This window comes from Acanthisitta chloris, unplaced genomic scaffold, assembly GCF_000695815.1.
Source record: "Acanthisitta chloris isolate BGI_N310 unplaced genomic scaffold, ASM69581v1 scaffold30066, whole genome shotgun sequence".
Lineage (NCBI taxonomy): Eukaryota > Metazoa > Chordata > Aves > Passeriformes > Acanthisittidae > Acanthisitta > Acanthisitta chloris.
In genome coordinates this window covers 3779-24638 of record NW_008680317.1, presented here as the reverse complement: position 1 = coordinate 24638, position 20860 = coordinate 3779, and the positions used below count along the sequence as shown (strand labels likewise).

At 36.1% G+C, this 20860-nt stretch overlaps 1 protein-coding gene across 1 annotated transcript in view; it reads left to right on the top strand.

Annotated features, from left to right (window-relative positions):
- FEZ2 (fasciculation and elongation protein zeta 2 (zygin II)) overlaps positions 1 to 19930 on the top strand; it is a gene marked incomplete at its 5' end in the record, with an annotated part of 26157 nt that extends 6227 nt beyond the window's left edge. The window contains 5 exons of the mRNA XM_009077665.1: positions 2438 to 2706; positions 5353 to 5433; positions 10168 to 10243; positions 12459 to 12524; positions 19210 to 19930. Coding sequence (XP_009075913.1) covers positions 2438 to 2706; positions 5353 to 5433; positions 10168 to 10243; positions 12459 to 12524; positions 19210 to 19226 — 509 coding nt within the window. The remainder of the gene's footprint in view (positions 1 to 2437; positions 2707 to 5352; positions 5434 to 10167; positions 10244 to 12458; positions 12525 to 19209) is intronic.
- Between the last annotated feature and the right edge of the window lie 930 nt (positions 19931 to 20860).

Genomic DNA, 20860 nt, shown 5'->3' with positions numbered 1-20860 from the left:
GCAGGGCTTCCTGTTTTCTTGACAGTTCCATATGTCTTTCAGTTTGGAGCTAATCAAGCTTGCTTGGTATTTCATATCATAGTTATTTTGCTTTGCCTCAGGAGTCAGTCTTGTCCATTGCATCTTTATGGTTTAAAGGTCAGTCTTGATCAAACAGTGCCTTGAATTACTTTGACAGATAATTTAACTGTGCTTCGCCAGTTCCTCAAAATCTTGCTTTTGTGTCTTGCAGGTCACTATTTCATTAAAAGCTCTTGCTACCTCTTTTAGTGTGTGGAGGTGGTTCAGAATTGGTCTGCATCTCTGAAATTTTTGCAGGTTTTTCCTATTAACTGTCTGGCTTTTATAAGACAGATCAGAGGCCTTCATGTTTAGGATTGAGAGCAGGAAATTAAAACTTGTATTTACTTTTATCTCAGTTCGGAAAAGACATGTATTAAGGTAGTCCAAAAATAAAGCCAGTTACAACTTTTCTTGCACAAGTGAGTTCTATAGCCTGTATATCTAACTTTCAATCCATGTAGTTTTCAGCATTCAGATTCCTCTGTCTTCACTCACCTGCACCAGCTGAGTGGTTCCTATGTAGCCCTTTGTAGGCTTTGATAATGACAAATGATCTATCATAAACAAGTCAGGATTGCAGTTGGGTAACCTGCACCTTTTTTGGAAGAATTGTTTCTGAGGCTGTGAGGCTGGTTCTTAAGTGCTAGGACTCATGAGTTCTCTGAAAACCAAACCAGTGCTTTTTAGACTGTCCTATGTACTGAATGCATGTGAAACTCATATTCATTTTTGCCGCAGAGTACGCTGAGTATCACAGACTATAAGGCCTATTCTGCGACTTGCACCCACAGAGCACCAGATAATCTTGAGCTTTCTTCCCCCTGCTCGTGTTTGAGTTGATGTTGCTAATTGCTACTGCTGACAGCCAGAGTTGACTTTGCAAAATGTTGTTGCTGTGGTAAGACCTGCTGTGGTCTGTGCATTGACTGTGAGCACAGACAAGATCTGTGTTATGGGTAGAGGCCATAGCCTGCATGCTGCATAGTTAGAACAGTTTAAACAGCAGTATAGGCAATGAATAGTTCAGACTACTTGAAAATCACATCTTTAAGCATATGGTGCTGTTACAAAGTTTGAACAGACTTTAATGCCTAAGCTCCTCTCAAAAACTGTAGCTCCTTGACAGGGAATTGTCTTAACATGTTTCATTGCTTTTTCTTAGGTGACAAGAAGCTTTCTTCAGTCAATTTTCCATGCTATAATTTTAGAGAGAAAATCCACATTTCACTTACTGCTTGTTATGCTTCTAAGAGCTATGCTTTTTTCATAGTTTGTGGCCTTATTTGTATTTTTCAACACTTGTCTGTAGGTACTTTCCCTTGCAAGAATTTTTTTAGACATGAAACTAAATAACTGCAAACGTTTAAGGACATGCAGTGTCCTTGAACAGATTGTACCCATCAGTGTAATCAGGACTACCTGTTTGTCAAATGACAGCAAAAATTACGTTCTTTGATATAGGAACTGCTGGGACTTAGTAACTTCCTAAATGCATGAGACTTAAATTGGAACAAAAAGCAGTCCTCCAAGAACGTGCTCAATTTTACCCTAAGCAAGCCTTAGAACATTTTCTTGGTTAGAATTTCACTCTGTAACACAAGGCCCAGTAGTGCCTTTAAAATGCGCACCTGGTTGTTTGGGGTTTTTTCTTTCCAAACTGACATTTTACAAGCTTCTGATTTAGCTTTGATCAATTCAGTCTCATGCTTTCTTAAAGCTAGTAATGTTTATTTCTGATTGAAATGAGCCTGTCAGCTGATACTGATCTAGGTTTTTGTTTTAGGTAGTACAAAGCCATGGACTACAATCCAAACAGACAAAGAAAATATGGAGGATTTTCCTCTTTTTTTTTGCTAAATACATCTGAAAATATTATCATAAAACTTTAGCACAAGATTTTATTAATATGCATGCATACCTTAGTGTCCACAAGAAGATTTCCTAGCTCATAGAGTGTAATTTCTGTATTACTGAAAAATCCAAGGGTTCCAGAAATGACAAAGTTTTGATTGTTGTGTCAGAAAATATGAAGGTCTTTTAGTTTGAACAGTGTGTGCAGGTGGAAAGTAATAGTTAACAGAGGTGTCAGAAATTTGGCACTTACCTCAGCTTCCTTAATTATCAACATGCTCTTCACATTTGCAGATTGTCTCATTTCTCAGAAATAGGAAGAAAGTTTAACTATCTTCTTGTTGCTAATATTGTTGCCTATGAGATGTGTTTATTCCTTTAGGACTATTGTTTTGTTCTATGTAGTTTTAGAGCTGAATTTTTTTGTTTTGAGAAATTTCAGAGTACTTTTTTCTTGTAATACCCACAAGTATTCTCATGCTTAAAATCTTGACAGATTACTTTCTGTATGAACTATTTGTAGGAGTAAAAAGATTGTCTGTTGCTGAGTTAAATGAACTGCTAGAAGAAATTGAGACTGCTATTAAGGATTATTCTGAGGAACTGGTGCAGCAGCTGGCTCTACGAGATGAGTTGGAGTTTGAGAAGGAAGTGAAAAACAGCTTCATTTCTGTCCTCATTGAAGTACAAAACAAGCAGAGAGAACACAAAGAAACAGCAAAGAAGAAAAAGAAGCTGAAAAATGGTAGTCCTCAGAATGGCAAGCAAGAGAGAGGTCATATGCCTGGAACAGTAAGGAATTTTTTATAACTTTTTATACATTTAATTTTTTTTTTCCCCTGTGGGAAGTAGTAGTCCTAGACTGTGTGAAGATCCCTGGTACACCTGCTTCCATGCCTTCATTGGCAAACAAGTCTTAGGCACGTCCTATTGAGAAATTTTTTTCACGAGGTCATACAGTATTTTACTCTGCTCATACTCAATAAAAAGATTATTTTTAACTGTTTGCAAATTAGCCTGGAACCAGCATACCTTTCTTGGGAAAAAATACTGTCTTTGGATGTGCTGTTCTGTGTTCTCTTGTCAGTAGGGGAACTCATTTATCTGTTTGGTTTCACTCTGTGAGTTTTACAATGTGTGTACCACTGTTGGTTGTGCAGGAAATTGAGTGTTACTGTTGTTGCAGTTGTACAGATATTTATTGATCCATGTTGGTTTTTAGGTAGGAAGAAAGTGAAGTCTTGCCCCAGATATCTCTTAACCAGTGGCAGAGTCACCATGTCCAACAAGAGACGGGTGAGGCCAAACTGTAGTGCAGGTGTACATGGAGAAGATAATTTTGTTCTTTACAGAACATAGCAACAGAAGGAAAAATGTCTTTCAGGCAGAGTTGAATAAGAGGAATCAGAGAGCAAAAGAAACTAGATTATTAGCTTGTAAATGCAAGTTTTTCCTTCTTATATGTCTAATATAATTTTTAAATATTTAAGTGAGATATTCATGTTGGAATTTCTTAGTGCCTCTTATGGGATGCAGAAAATGTGGTTTTGTAGATACTGGCTAAACCCAGAAAGAATGCTTCAGTTTGACATCAGAAGGTTTTGGGGTTTGCTTTTCAAATATCAGGAATAAACATTTATAATGAAATACTAATACTTCAGAATCTGTTTTTAAAGTTACAGGAGTGAGATACCCGTGATATAATCCAAATGGAGTTTTGTTCTCTTCTGTCTAGTGAAAAATGTGTGTGTGTAGCTAAGTTTTAATGGAAGTCCTGGAAGGTGATGTCTGGAAAACCATATAAAATTGTCATCCTTTTACAAGAGCACAGTTAAAAGTTGCTCCTTTTTGGTTCTCAGTCATGGAAAAATGAAAAGTGTTATTCTGCCTGGAAAGAAAAATATTTTGCTTTGAAACTTGAGTCAAGTGATTCATAAGCTATTCTGGTTAGTTTCAAGTTTAGAAACTTGAATGATGGTTTCAGGTACAACTGTACATGTATTTGGTTGCTTCATAATACAGACTAACTCACAAGTAAGACTGTAGGCTGCATGTGTGTGTGAGATTCCTTTGAAAATAGCTTACCCTGTCACCAAGGACAGATTTGAGAGCCCTGTCCCACAATGAGCTGCAAGGTTCATTGTTCCTTTTCCTGGAGAAAGTGCTGAGAATTGCATACAGACAGTATGTTCGGGCAACTTTGTGAAGAGTGAGTTTTTGGTAATAAATCATTTATAAATTACTAATTTTATTAACTATAATTAAGTCTCATTTAAACACGAAGTTTGGAGTCAGAGTCAAATTTTCATACTCTGAGAATCTCCTGTGGATACTATAACTGAATTTTGAGAAACAGATATTTTAATTCTTTGTCCTTGATACAGTCTTTGCATAAATTACTGTCTTAAGACTTGTAAAAACTTTTACCTCTCTCACAAGGGAAAACTGGGAAGCAATTAAAAATAGTCAGGGTTTGAAAATACTAGTTCCTTTAAGTAGGATATTTTCAAAGGGTTAAGATGTCTTTGGCAACATCTGTGTCCTTACTGACCTGGCTGTGCTATAGAAAGCAAATGAATAGTGTATTCCAGCACATTTTATTCCCCCTCCCATAAATAAATGCATTAAAATAAACATTCTGAGGTGTGCTCATCATACTGCCCTGTGTTGGCAGCTTGACAGTTTCTTCTTTTTGTGTTCCTGTCAGTCGCTGGTTTTTGTATCGCATGCTAAACATCAAAATTATTTTGATTTTTTGTTTTTACCTTGTCTTCTCCAGCAAGCAAAAAGGATTATGAAGTTCAAGAGAAAAAACTGTGGTTGGATTATGTATTATTTTTTCTTTTCTTGGATTCCATGATTCCATGTAATGGAGCTTGAAATCAATATGGGTGTGTTATTGACTGTGTATATTTTATCATATTGCAGAAAAAGGGAAATGCTAATTGTTGCTTTGGTTGTGAAAAAGGAAGCATGAAAGCATAAAATGTTTCAAAGCTGCAAGTCTCTGCCTCTGAACAGTTTTTCTAGTAGGTGCTTAATATCTGGAAAAAATGGTATCAACAGTGTCTCTAAATGTATATAGTTTAAACACAGAAGTTAGAGGAGATTTTACTGTGGACTAAACTTTCAAAAATGCTATATTTTACATTTCAAGATGAAACAACCTTAAAAGGCAAGTCTTGATTATGGGATCTGCAGTGTGAAGATTTTGTTTGGAAGTATTTTGATGCAGAAATACTGCTTAATTGCCGTTATAAGGTTAACTTTTTAATTACAGTAATGAGTACGTGAATGAAAAAATAGAAATGTGCTGAAATACATCTTAGTGCTTGTCTTTGTCATTTGTCTTTCAGTCTTGATAAATGCTGATTAATAGTCTTCTGAACTTTTCTCTGTCCCTTTTTTTTCTTTCTGCTGTGTTTTCACTACTTTTAGCGCTTCAGCATGGAAGGGATCTCAAATGTCATACAGAATGGCTTCCGCCACACGTTTGGAAACTCGGGTGGAGAGAAACAGGTGCTGGGCTATCTTCTCTCTTTTTTCTCAGTCTTTGCCTGCACTTTTGGTAGGAGATGAGATCTTGAAAATTGTCAGTAGTTAAATGCTGAGACAGGAAAAAATAGGATAAAATGTTGGAATCTCTACTCCTTCCCTGCCTTGGGACTCTGGTCAGCCAACAGTCCCTTTCTCTCCTCAACAGTGCAAGAGAGTCAGGACTTGATACCCCAATTCACTGAGCTAATAACCCTTATTTCTTACCTCAGTCTATAAATCTGTTTTGGCATAATGCATGCTGCAGATACATTGCATGTCTCTAAAAAATCTAATATCCTTCCAAAGAATATATGTCAGATTAGATACAGCATTTCAGCCTTCAGCATTAAGGACTTGGATAATACCTCCAACTGAAAAAAGGTTTTGGGTTTTTTTCTTCGGATGTTCAGAGTAGCATCTGGAAAATGCATATTGTGTGTCTTTTGCCTTTGAAAACTACGTGAAGCAGCCAAATGTGTGCAGTGCAGATTACTGATATGAAATACATGAGCCATAGGCAAGTTTGTGTCTTTTCACTGACTATTTAAATGTTGAAATGTAGAGCACATAACAGCCACAGCTTCAGTGGATATCATGTAGATGTCATATGGACCTAAGACGTAAGATTCTTTTGCCTGATTTCAAAGTAATACTTACCTGTTTCAGAACCGTAGTATGTGTTTTATTAAATGCATTCTATATTTTAGTAAACTGTTAATGCTTATGCTATTGTTTAGACTTTCGGCACATGTTACAATGCATTGGTATTTCACCTTATTTAATTCTTCCCCACCCATTATGGTTTATGTAGTTGTGTCAGAGGAGTGCATTAGACTTACTTATTTTTTTTCCCTGGTGAGAAGTCCATTGAGGTAATAAATTGCCTGGTAGTTTAGAAGTCAAGGCTGATTAGGCTTTTGTCTGAAAGATGAGTGTTGTATCCTGCAGAGAAGTTTTGGGATGTAAAGTAACTCCTCTCAAATCATTCCAGAATCATGAGGTTGGAAATCATTGACTTACCCACTTTCTTAGGCAAGCTGTATGTACGAGAGCTGATGAATGCATCAATCCAGCTATTTGTTCCCAGCTCTGGAGATCTTGAACCCGTGCACAGAGCTTACCTAATAAGAGTTTTTATCACTCACAGTATCTCAGTACTAGTAAAGCTGTAGCTGTGCTGTTGGGTTTTTTTCCTTTGTTATCTTTACTATTTAATGATAAATTGCAGCTGTTTACCTGTATCTTTAGCTATTTTAAATATAATGTATTTTCATAGAGTAAAGATATTTAGCTAGGCCACCCCCTCATACTTCTGGTTTAAAGGCTTTCTTTATATGTATCTTTTCTTCCTATCTAGACATAAGTAGCATAAACATAAGTTAACAATGACACTGTGGATAACTCTTCTAGTCATTTTTGAGTTAATTTATTAATGTTATTCTTCATGTTGATCACACCTTTCCCCTGATTTAACTTATACTATATCCTTGTTAGCAGGGTTAAGGGGGTTTTTTCCCTCCTCTATCCTAAAGCAAATAATGGAAATAACATGAATTTAAATTGAAAAGTAGGGGAGGATGGTAGGCAAGAATACTAGCTCTGTTATGAATTATTCCTGGAAATCCATTTTTCTATGACATTTGTTTTCTGTTTGGGAGTTTTTTCCTTTGCTAGGTTTGTTTGTTTGGGGGTTTTTTTTTGTAACATTACGAAACCCTGGCCCTGCTTTTGAAACACTGGTGTCACCTTATTGCAGCAAGCTGCAAAGCAAAACAAGTATCAGAAATTCAGTTCCTTAGTGCTACTCTCAGAATATTAATTTGAGTGCTTTTTCAGGGTGTATTTGCATTATAAACTCACATTCAGATGTTTTCTGCTAGCAGGGAAGAGTTCGTTAACAGTCTGGAATTGTGGTCAAAAAAACAAGAGCAGACAATTTTTTTTGTGTATGTTGGAAGGCAGAAGCTCCTACACAAGGTCACAACATAAAGTTTATGACAAGTTTGTACTTTTACTTCAGAGCTCTTTTCAGTCTTTAATTGTAAAGGTATTTACCACCTTCTGCTACCCTATGATAGTGAGTACTTTCTTTTTTTAAATTTTAGTAGTTTTTTTGTGTGTGTGTGTTTTGGAACATAAGCTGAAATTACTTGGAGTTTTTCAACATTTAAAGAGAGACATCCACTAGGAACAACCTGTTCCCAACTGATAATGGAGTTGGGGAACATACAACCCACCAACTGCATTAAAGCCATTGAAATGTTGGTAGCTCTTTCTGTGATCATATTTCCAGAAGAAAATTCAAGATAGTTATCTTCATTTCAATTTTCAGGCATATTGGACACTTTTATAGGTGATTACAAATTGTAGTGAGTAACACTGCTTATCGTATAATCAAATCTGCTTCAAAAATTCAGAGGTCACAGTAGATTTAACACTTGGTCATGTCAGTAAGCTACACTTGAGTCACTCTTTCTTCCTTTTCACAATGTGTTATCCTTCACACTGCCATTCAGGGAATTAGTATTTATAGTGTTATTATAGAGACTGATTGTTAGAGCTGCAAAGTATTGATGAGAAAAAGAATAGTAACGTCTGGAAACAGAAATTTTTATTTTTTTGTAACTATTACTATTAGTGAGGAAAAATGGAAGGTGGAGTTTACAGGAGAAGGAAAACGGGATAATTGGTATTTGGTGTCCTAGTAGTTTGTCTAGGTAAAGGGTAGAATGTCACATAGTCCTGAAGGGTGGAAAAGACAGCCAGGGATCTGATTTCTGAGTAAGTAGGTCCGATATTTGCAGATTTAACAGCCTTATATCTAGCTATCGATTCTGGTAATTTTATTAAGAGGGCAGTTCTCTGGTGCTGCTTGTGGGTTACATCTGCTGGAAAGTAAATTGAAAATTGACTGTTTCCCAAGAATCATTGTGTGCTTTCCTCTGCTAACTGAATGTGAGAAAATGTCAAAGGAAAAGGGAGGGAGAAAAGCACACTGTGTTTGCAGAAGGTCTTGGTGAGGTGTCAGGACATCCTGTACAATACGTTCAGTTAAGTGACACAGAACTGAGTCTGTTTGGCTGTGAGGCAGATGATCTGGTTGAGCATGAGGTGCATGATGCTGCTGTAAACGTGGCAGTGGTTATAGCTGTGTTTGGCAACACTCTGTCTCCTTCTGCAAAGTGAACCTCTTCACCAGAGTCTGGGTTACACTTGACTCTAGCTGAAGTGCAATTACTAGGAGAGAAGGAGACCTTGTACCTTGTATAGAACATGTTTTCTGATTGTTCCATGGAAAATTACATAGATCTCAGGTTGAATGAGAGATTGAGGGTTACTTTGCCTACTGCCTTCTGTCAACCCAGAATAAAGTTGCTGTTAAATTCTTAAAAATTGAATTGATGGAGAATTTGGAAGTCTTTTCCATTAGGGAAAATTCCAGTGTTTTCAGTACTTTCGAAATGCTGACCACTTGAATATGCATTCAAACAGGCTGCAAAGTAAGATGTCACCTAAAATGCATTTAATATAAGAGCAACAGGGTTGCTTCAAGAATTTGGAAATATATCTTGGTTGCACTGAAGGTATGAAAATAATGAAAGATTTCAGTAAAGAGAAGAACAGTGCAGGTGGTTTGAAACAATCTGTTAGCACACTCAATTATTAAAGCTGACCATTTAAATCAAATTCCAGATGATAGGGTCTTACGTTTCATTAGGCTTGCTTTGTTCTTTTTGGTTGGAAGTGTATAGCAGCAGAAGGTGAAATCTGTCTGTATTCATTTTCACTTAACTGCCAGGCAGCCTAGTTTTCTTTCCACAGAGAGCTGGATCACCTTCAGAGCTGGGGCTGGGCAATGCTCTTTGACTGGTTAATATCCTTGTAATATTTCACATTATCAGTAAGAGTTAACTAGTCACTGAGAGAAAGTTGTAGCTGTTTTGAGGTTCTTCAAGCACAGTATGTGCTGAGTTTGAAGATTATTTTTTCTTAGGGTTTTTCCCCCAAATACTTGTTAGCACATTTCTGCACACCTGAATGCCTTACTTAAGGCATCCCCATAGCCTGTGGCAGTTGTGCTCTGGAATCCTTTTAAAAGGTGACTGTTACTAGTTTCCCGAGTTACTTGAAGGCAACATCTACCTGGAAATATATATTTTTTTAAATATGTACCTCTTGGAAAGAAAGAATTACCTTCCGTTTTTTGGTACAACTCATGGCACTCACATGATACACTTCTTTTTTTTTAAGAGCAAGTTTGACAATTGTTCATCTGCATGTATAGTCTTGTTTGAGAGAAGGTGATAGGAAAGTTGTTCTTTGAGCTTTTATTTGATTGTAAGAACTACTTTAAATATATGAAGGACTTCTGAAGCGAGAAGAGGAAAGATTTCACTAGTGATGTGCATAGGCACTGAGGAAGAAACCTAACAGAGAAACTTTATACTGTAAATAGCTCCTGGTTTTTTACTACTTTTTTTTTCAGTGTTTAGCTGCATGACTTCTAAAGTGGCCACATAATGTAGTAAAAAAAAAAATAACAGAAGTTGACTTCTGTGATAAAAGCTTTGGTATAGGAAAGGTAGAATCTTGATCTCTTGTGAAATACAGTTCTTTGTGGCTAACAATTTCAGCTGCCACAGTTTTTGCAAAATAAAATGCAAGCAACAAAGTTGCGTGAACGGACTGTCAAGTAACTCTGTTTTCCTTTGACAGTACTTAACAACCGTCATTCCTTATGAGAAGAAAAACGGTCCTCCATCTGTTGAAGATCTTCAAACATTAACCAAAAGTGAGCATATGAACTTCCCCCACTGATCCTTTCCTCTTTGTATTTCCAGCTGTGGTTGCTCAAAACCAATGAATCCATGCAGCTATGTCTTCCCCCTTACCCTGTGGCATGTATGTAAAGTTGCTGATTTTCAACCATAGCTTAACCTGTTTCCTGAGCCTTCATGGTATGTTTGTTTTCTAGCTGTTCTCTGAAACCCTGAAGGCTAAAAGCTTGTATGTATGGGAAAGTAAATGTTCTCACTTTATTTTGACAGATAGGCCTTATGGAAAATGCTGCATGTCATGTAATTTGGCAATTCTGTCTGTAGTACCTCATATACCCCAGCTTGTTTAAATTTGATGTGCTTTATTGAGGTTATTGTCATGACTTTCAAAAATTGGAGTGGATGTCAAGACACGAGTAGTTGCATAATGATTGCCCTTGATTGCCTGCTTCTCTCTGTGGTTTTGGTGGGGGTGGGAGGTTTTTAATTTGATAATTAGGAATTCCAAATCAAACAGAGTTTTGGCAATGCTTTGTCAAAAAGCATTCTGTTCTTCACATCTTTTCAGGCCAGATCCTCGAAATTGTTTAGAAGTTCTCAGTCTTCTGATTGTTTATTGCTTTTTTATTAAATTCTAATTTTCCAAACAAGGTTAAAATTCAAGGTTGTGTTTTTTAAAATTACTTGTTAAGCTGATTTAATACAACAGAGCATTCCTGGGAGTCAATGACATCTTCTTCATTTGTCATTCATAGGAAAAGTTTAAGGATAGATGGGAGAGTGTGTCAATGTATTTGACCACATCTCAGTGCAGGGATTTGGACCTAACTGTGTCTTAAGGTGATTTTCAGCAGCACCGGTCTGTGGTTCCACAGGAGACTGAGGGGTGGTAAAAGGCTCATTGGTTGTTTCCTGAAAAGAGAAAATAAATATTGTGTAAATTCTGCAGTAAATGAAATGCTTAAGCAGGAATCAAATTCTCTTTATTTTTCTACACTAGGCCCCTTTAGATGTTAATTCACACTTATTTTGTGACAAACAAGTTTCTCATTTTGTGCTTATTCCTGCAGTGAAATTTTATTCTCTTGCCATATTTAAATTTCACTTGAAAGTATTAAGCAGAGAGAGGTTAAAGCCTCCTGAAAACACTTGGTGTTGTTTGATGGTTTATTAACAAAATGTCTTGTACAAATGTATTGTAAAGAGTAGTAACAGTATTGGCTTCTGTAGGCTGGTTGGAACTGTGACTCGGTTGCAGATTTGACTCACTCTCTCTGCTGTTGTTAAGGCAGACAGTAAAGCAGGTGTTCAGGGTTGTTTAGTTGTTTTTTCTTTCAAAGCTGTGTATTACTCCACAGTTATGGACACTAATGCCTTGTTTCAATGTAGAAATTGAAATAAAACACTTACTATAATTTGAGTTTAGAGTCTCACATGAGGAATTTAGAGTTTGTTAAATATCACTATTCAGTGTAATTCTGTGTTTTCAGTCATGTCCAGAGCACTTTTTATAAAGGATTGTTGGCATTTTTCTTGATGGGCTAGCAGACAAGCTTACATGTGTCAAGTTGAGCTAGTCCTTGTGTTTTTCGTTCCTCAGAAATAGGCAAGATGGACAATAGTGACTTCATATAAGTCACAAAAATGGCATTTTGGCATTATTCTAAGTTAATGCCAAATTCAGTCATGTATTTAAGATTTTCCTAAGCTACAGCAGCTAACATTCACTATTTCAGGGGGGAAAAACACACTACTAATTTCACAGAATCACTCAGAGCAGTGTTACTCCAGAAAAGTGTCATTGTTCCATGATTTGGAGTGAAGATCAAAGATGTTAAGTAATGGAGCATACTTTTTTGGCCTAAGATTTCCAGTCCATCAGTAGTTGGTAGCATATTCTAGTTTTGGATGTAGTGACTTTCTTTTTTGTTTTATAGGGAAGAGATGCTTTTTGTTGTTTTTCTTATGATTGGTGACATTTTACTGCAATAGTTAACCACATGAAATGGGATTCTTGTGTCCATGTCCTGTGGAGTTCAGTGAGAATTACACAAGTGAAAGGTGGAGATGTGATGTGTATTATTGTATCCTCTCATATTTCAGTTAAGAGTTTTCTTACTAATCTGGTAGTAATATCCCTATGAGTGCTTGAAACAGCTCCATGGTATTTGTTTTGAGTGTTGCATTTAATTTATGACTAAATATCTGATTTTTCTTTTTATCCTTTAGTTCTGCATGCCATGAAAGAGGATAGCGAGAAAGTGCCAAGCTTGTTAACAGACTATATTTTAAAGGGTGAGTATGTTTCTTAGCAGGGATTTCATTTTATTCTAACTTAACTTAATGTACATGTAGGGTGTATTTGAAAGGAGTGACCCTGCACCATTCATGAATTATGTAGCCCTTCTATCAAACACAGCTCTCATTTATATTCTATTTTGTCCAAGGTTTCTCAGCATATAATTAATGAATAAAACATGCTTATTTTGTTTGTAATAGTATAATATAGCAAAGTATGCACTGTGTTTTCAAACAGCTGAAGGACATCAGCAGGAGCAAAGAAGTCTGGCTTATGAAGTGAAATGGTATAGCTAAAAACCTCCAACATACAGGTTTTTCAGAATCAGAGTTCAAAGTGCCCATGGTGGTAATGCATTTGCTACATGAAGTGCTTATAGCTTGATTTTAAGTATTAACCTTCTGATCAGTAGTAAAAATTACTTATTTTACATTTACTTGTTGCACCTTCACATTTTATTTAAGAAGTTTGTGTACGAGTCATTTATTTTCCAGTCTAATACTTGACTATATTAATGGAATGTCAGACATTGAAGATCACTGCCTGCGTTAGCTTTAAGGAGTTGTTCCAGGTAGTTTCCAGGCTGTTAAATTATTTTTATGTGTTTTTCTTCTGACTTAATTTTTGCCTAGATCTTACTAATGCTTATGTTCTTACTTAATTCTTGGCATATAAATGGTACTGTTGTCTTTAGTATTTAAAGGTTAGCATATGCATCAAACTCACAAGATCTGAACAAACACCTGTACAAAGTATGATGGATGCTTTTTTTTATTTGCCACCCAAATGTATATTATATTTTGGTTTTCATATGCTGCAAAAGTTTTTCTCTTCTTTTGGTATCATACTTTCCAAGTCTCACTATTTTTTTCAAATATATGATCATTTGACTGAACTCATTCCATATGATTTTTAAAGAGTTTTGTATTTCTTACACAGACTTCCAATCGCTCTCATCTCAGAGATATTTGAAAGCACTTGCAGGTTTAAATTGTGGATAACATATAGTGTGCTGTTACTTCAGAAAATCTGAAAAGAGAGCCATGCAGTATTCTAGAAGCTCCAACAGACTTGCTGTGGGAAGAGGTTCATTTCTGAGTTTTGTGTAGAATTGCAGAACTACCACATACAATAAGAATGCAGGGATCCTTTCAGCTGATGCCTTTGATTTCTCTATTGTTTACTTACCCTTTCTAAACATTCTTCTTAAATTAGACAGATGGATTTGGTTATGAGCTGAGAGCCATTTAGTGTCCAGGTTTTTTTAATGATGATGGCACTAAACTTCAGTTTTGTGAAGCAGAATCTGACTCAAGAGGATGAATTGTTGTCAGTAATTAAAACTGTTTGCTCTTCATAATTTATCTGGTAGAAAGTGATTGGAATTAATAGTGCTCTTTGCAGAGTCTGCTCTTATGTTTAGATGTAGCTATCCAGAAAAACTTTCAGATTACTAGGATACTGAGAAGAGACTGGGAAATGGAGAAATCTTCTGCAGAGAAGGCTTGTAAAAGTAGATTACCTGAACATATGATAGGATGATCGAGGATGGGCTGAAGTTGCCTCCTGCCTCTGCGTGCTCATGACTAAAATCACCAGGGATGTTGTTCTAGCTAGATGCGACAATTACAAAAGCATCATACATTAAGTGTGTTGGATCAAACAGGTCATCATATGCAAGCACTGTTAGCTATAAATTGTAAAACTCAAATGGTGGCAGTATGAAGAGCAATCACATCATTGAAAGGAAAAGGCAGTTTCCCTTCAGCTACCATTTCCTTACTGAACAGAACCAAGCCTTTCTTCATCTGTGTGGGTCTGTTTGTGCACAGTGGCAAACTAGTGATTACAGAACTTTAGCGCAGCCTTAACTAAGCTTCATATGCCATGCTGACATTATGTTAAATATTTATAACTCAGCTGTCAGTGTTACATTGTAATGTGTATTTGTCCTGTGGAACAGGCAAAGTCTTCCAGTCCTTTCTGAAGTTATACCTTGTTTCTCTTTCTCTGCGACTAAGACTTCTGGCCAGAAACCTCAGTGAGGCTTTCATGGCATAAAATGCTCCCAGCCACCTGTCTATTGTCTGGAAATAATTTTGAAAGTTTGTTAGAGATTAGGTGATTCTTTAGAATCAGTTAGGTCAACTTTCAGCTCAGCTTTTGTACCTCAAATTCCAACCTACTCCTTAAATTCTCAAGTAATGAGTGACCTACTTTTTGAAGATTCTGCTCTCTTCACTGCAAAGACTGAAAGTGTCTTGGCAAGGTGAAAATCTTTCTAAAGACTTAGGGGTTTGAATTTGTTTTCTGAAAGAAGTTGTAGACCCAGTGGTAATAATCCATATGGTGTAGTGATAGTTGCATTCATTTTACATTTTTTTACTCTATGATCCAGCTGTTATCTTACACTGAATGGATTTTATTGCTTTTTCTTAAGTTTAATCAAGAAATGAAATTTTGAAATGTGTAAATTTATATCATTAAAGATAGTTTGTTCTGTTAAAATCTGTTAACTACTTGTTCCTTTGAGGATCGTTTTTTCCAATCTTACAACAGAAAAACAGACAGTGAATTACATGTGACAGAAGGATATGTGTACCTTTATGGAAAATCCAGTTAGTTTGGCATTTGTCTGTACAGGTAAAACCTTTTAAGCTTTATATTCTATTTTACAGAACAAAGGAAGAAAACTTACAAGCCCCTAATGATTTTTTTTTTAAGCAGCATTGTCTTTTTATTCTATGGCATGTAAAAAGTCAGAACATGCAGCCTTGTGCTTGTGTTATGGGCTGTCCACAGAGTTAATAATAGACTTGCCCAGATACTGGTAGTTACTGATGAAAAGTTACTTAGATTGTTTAGAAGCAAAAACAGAAGAAAAAATACCATTATTCTAACAGTTGCCAAAGTATTGTTGGCACAATGTAATGGGACAAATAAAAGAAGAATGCTGTGAACCTGGAAAGGTAAATGGAACTGTAAGATCAAGAAATAAGTGTTGATGTAACAAGAAATCTTAGCACATTACTAGTGTTCTGATAAAAACAAAAAAGACAGTGAAATAAGTTTATATATTTTCTCTGAAATTTCAGAGTATTTTGTAGAATTCACTATCTTAGAGTCATAGAATCATCAGCGTTGGAGGAGACCTCTAAGATCATCAAGCCTAACCATTAACCTGCCACTCTGCTGTAGCCCCTAAACCCTAAATCATATCGTCCAGTGCCAGATCCAGACACCTCTTAAACACTTCCAGGGAATGGTGACTGCACCACCATCCTGGACAACCTATTCCTAGTGCCTGACCACCCGAACTGTGAAGAAATTTTCCCTGCCATCCAATCTGAATCTCCCATCTCAGCTTATGACCATTTCTTCTAGTCCTCTCACTGCAGGCATGGCCAAAGAGACCATTCCTCACCTCTCTACAGCCCCCTTTCTGGCAGTTGTAGAGAGCAGTGAGGTCACTCCTGAGCTGCCTCTTCTCAAGACTAAATAAACCCAACTCCCTCAGCCACTCTTCATACAACATGTGCTCTAGACCTTCACTGGACTCGCTGCAGCGCCTCAATGTCCTTTTCAAAATGAGGGGCCCAAAACTGAGCGCAGTACTCGAGGTGTAGCTTCACCAATGCCAAGTACAGGGGAACGATCATTTCCCTAGTCCTGCTGGCCACACTATTCTTGATACAGGCCAAGATGCCATTGGCCTTTTGTTGGCTCATATTGAGCAGCTGTCCACCAGCACTCCCAAGTCCCTTTCTGACAAACAACTCCTCCCCCAGCCTGTAGTGTTGTATGAGGTTGTTGTGTCCCAAGTGCAGGACCCGGAACTTTTTCATAACCAGTTAATGCTTCTGAAATGCTGGAAGTAGGAATTCTCAGAATATAGGATGTGCAAAGCCAGTATAATAAAGAAATGAAAAAGAACAGTGCAACTCACTGCATTTCATGTTAAGAGAAAAAAATGCTCCATGTGCAATTCTCAGTAGGACTATTAGTTTTAAACATTTTTCTGGTGTTTGCTTTCTTTGAAGCTTCCTCTTTTCCCAATTTCTACTGCCCCCTTGTGTCCCTCAAAATTCTAAAAATGCCATCATTTTAGTCCTCATGATTAAGTCCCTCTTTCCAGGGGTGAGCTAGCTCTCCTCTGGATCTTTTCCATAGGAAGTATCTTCTCACCGTATACTCCATCCCAAAGCCAGACTAAGTACATATTCTGTGTAGAGTCTTGTGCAGTGCAGTAATCTAACCTTCTCTTGTTCCTGTTGGTCTTATTGCTGTCTAAGTTATTTTCAAGGTGATTTTTTTCCTTTTTTGGGGTTCTGGTGTTTTTTACTTTTCAGTGAACATTTCTATCCTGAAAATGAAAGGGACTTAGTGATTTGCTTTGCAAGTGAATTGTACTTCTTCTCCTACCAGCATGTGATTCATAGTGTATTTTATAGATTTAGACTTAAAATAGATGGTAACGTGAAATTGATCAGCATTTGCAATTGTACTTAACTTTTTTTCTGAATATATTTTAATGTATCAATATTGTTATTATATTTTATCACTGGGGTCATGAAGTAGAAACAGATTTGACAGCAGGTGGGGGAATGCATTTGCTGACAGGGAAAGAAATATCAAATCAACACTGAAATTCTTGATCTTAGCACACTTCTGACTGAGGCTGGCATCTTAGTAAAGTCACTGTATTTAAATGCTGTTTTGCTGTTTGTGCTCATCTTTCTACTGACCTTTTTTGATGGTTTAACAAATATAGTATGCTTTGAAAACATTGTATTAGTTTCCATTGAAAGGGCCTGCACAAGCAGATAAGCAGCAGAGTTTCTTGTGCACAAGTTATGCTGTAAAGCAGATGGAGAGATTTTTATCATGTCTTGTAGTTGCATTGGTTTTAGGTGTTGCAACAGTAATAGGAACAATTTCCTTTGATAAAAGTGTGTTTGTATTGATTATGCATGTTGAGGTTTTAATTTCTTTGTAAAGAAGCTTTCAGCCTTTCTTCTTGTATGTATAATGTAATGACTTTCTGCATTATGATTTATTACCCAAATACAATAATGCAACAGGTAGTAGTAACATCTGTAATCCTTGCAGTATGCAAGTTTGGGTTGCTTTCTGAAGAAAATACCTCCATGCAGCTATGTGTCTCTTCAGTCTCACAAGTAGTAATTACCACTTTCAACCCCACAAGGCAGAAAGAAGGGTTGCAGGAGTAGCTGTGTTTCACAAGTACTGTAGGGAACAGCATCTAGGTGGGAGAAGGACTGAAAACACTTTTTGTACTGAGGTGATGGCGGTTGCTTTGAAAAGCCAACGTCCAGTTAGCCAGATTGTTCTTATGCATTTACATACGTAAAGGCACTTAGAGTGTCTTCTGTCAGTTTTGGGGCATGAGAACAGGGGAGCAATATGGGGAGAACCTGCTGGGATGAAGTTCATAGCAGATTTAAAGTAGAAGATGAGGACAGCATTGTAGGAAAGGGAATTAACTTGTTTTATTGTTACAGATGCAATGAAGAATATCTGATGAAATCTGCCGGAAGCAAGAATTCCTTAATTTAGCTACTTCCAGAACAAATCAATGATATATGTGAAATATTAGCCTGTAGATAAACATAGATTTAAGATTTCAGGGATAGATTGCCTGGTATCACATCTAGACACATTATTTCAAGATTATTAGTTCAAGGATACAAGTGTAAATATGACTTTCTTAAAACACAACTATTATATAACAATATATAAATATGTATTTATGGGTGAAATTAATGCCTTTGAAATCAGATATGTCATTACAGTAAGCTGTTATGACATGTTTGTTGCTAAGCTTTGTGGTTTTTAATTGTCCTTACACATTAATTGTGACATAAAAATACAGTGCTAAAAATAATATGCTGTACATTACTCCTTACTAAACTGTGTAAAATTTGTCTAGTATTATTTTCCTCCTTTTTCTGAATGTAAATGCCATGCAAGCAGAATCATTTTCACTCTTTAACATTACTATTTCATTTCTGATCTTTCAAGTAAAGACTTAAAAATAATTTTTTTTTTAAATGGCAAGAATTTACACCTTATTCTGTTTTTAAACTGTGCAAGTATTTCAGATAATGAGAACATTTATTTTCTTGCCTTTGAAGCTTTTGTTTAATTGTTACACCTGACTTCTTTATTTGCTTTTGTGTTGTGCTAGCATTGGTTTGAAAGCTGGATTGCTCCGAGGTTTGTGTCTTACATGTGAAACAGGAATGAGAAACACGTGAAGGACATGTCTTAGCTTCCCACTGCGTGATTCTAGTACATGCACCAGAATTAGAAAGTAGAGTTAGAATCTCAAATTGTCAGTGCATATTTTTAAAATGTAACTGCATGCACCACCTGTTACTTAATGGTCTGTTTTCTGATAGAGCACCTCAAAAAGCACTGCGTAAGACATGACCTTTAGTTGACTCATTTCTGGGTAATATTAGTTAAAGATAGTGGGTTGTGTCAATTATCTTTTGAGAGAGGCTGATATCTTAATTGCCAGTTTCAATTGATTTCTAGATTTTACTGTGTTACTAATAGGGTAGAATCCAACATTTAAATATTTAGTATATACATTCCATTTTTGTACAGACTGATTTCACTGATGTTTATCAAGATGTATTTGTGGTTCTTTTGCAGTTCTGTGTCCTACATGAAGAGGACTGCCTTGCAGAATTAGCCATGCTCCTTTCTGTGACGAGAAGCTTTCTGTGGATATAACTCATAGTATTTTTTCATTTGGCACTATACCTAAAGCAGCTTCCATTTACCTTCTCTGTGTGTGTGTGGATTTTCTAATCCTACAGTAAATTGTCTGGGCATGACAACTCATCCATTTTAACTTAATAGTGCAATGAACTGGAGCAGGGAACAAACACTGTACAGTTTTACTTGCATTGTTCTGACTTTTTAAAGTCTATTTTTACATTGTATAGCATGTAGTAAATCCTCCTGCACATTTTGTTGTTGGAAGGAAAAGTAAACTTTGAATAGTGTAAATAAAATAAGCCTCATTTTAAGGAATCCATATTTAAAGGCAACCTTAGTTCTTATAGCAAAGATGAAAAAAAGTCCATAGTCAGACTTGGAATTAAATATTCAAGTGAGCTCTCCAGGATGCACTCCAGGGTGGTGTTGGTGAAAATCAGTAGTCAACACTGCTTTGAAAACTATACAACAGTATTGTTCATAGAGTGAATAAATCCAGATTCTTTGCTTTGGCATAAATACATGAGTGTTACCTATTCTTGTTATTTAACACAAACATCTGAGTAATGTAATATTTCATATTTGATTTTATTTTAATTATTAATGTTCATGTGGCTTTAGATATTCTCCCATATTGCTGCTATAATTTTACAGGTTTTAAACAGTGTTTGATCTTAATGAAAATGCTTCAATATATAAACACTTTAAAGGGCAGTATCTTTTTAAAAATACATGTACAGTTTGAAAAACTTGCACCTGGCTTCCAAGTTAGTATTATATTGAGATGTTTGTTGTTGTGTATCTCTAAATTTTACTGCAAATCTCTCTTGTAAATTGTATGCACTGTCTCTTCTGTGATGATGTATCTGCATTCAAGCAGATAAGAATGTATTTTACAAATCCTGTAAAAAACATAGCCCATACTCTCAACATTAAATACTTGTAACAAATAATTTTGCCAGTCTTAAAGATTAGCTTGAAATGTAAGGAGTACTGGTAAAAAAACCCAACTGTTTTCTAGGTGGAATTCCTGTTGATTCTACACCCAGATTTATATACTGGATATCTCAAGGCACTGGAATATAAGGTTCTAAAGAGATAAACATGTCTTTTCTTAAACACTTTTTTCCATTTAAATTCTTCAGATTTATTGTTAGTTAAAAAGAAATTTGCTCCTGAATACCTTGTGTCACTTTCTTAATGCTCAATTTTAATATCGACACCAAATCCTATTTTGATCTGTAAAACACATTCAGTTTGAAAATGATTCCCATAATGCTTACTTTGTTTTTTCTAAAGGCCTCGATATTTTTGTCTTTTGTGCCTTTTTCAGGCCATACATTTTTCAGCTTAAAATTCTTTCTTTCCTCCCTCTCCCCCACTTGACCACTAATGAATACTTCCCAGCCTGCTCAGGAATAAATAGATCCTCTGTATAAGTGTGTCATACGTGAAGGAGTTGCTTTATTTTAATTCATTTGTGGTTTCTCTAAAACAAAAGCTGTCATTTATTTCTATAGCTGATGTGTTACGACCTCATTATGGCATGTTTTTTGTATGGAAATTCTTGATGTTGACTGTT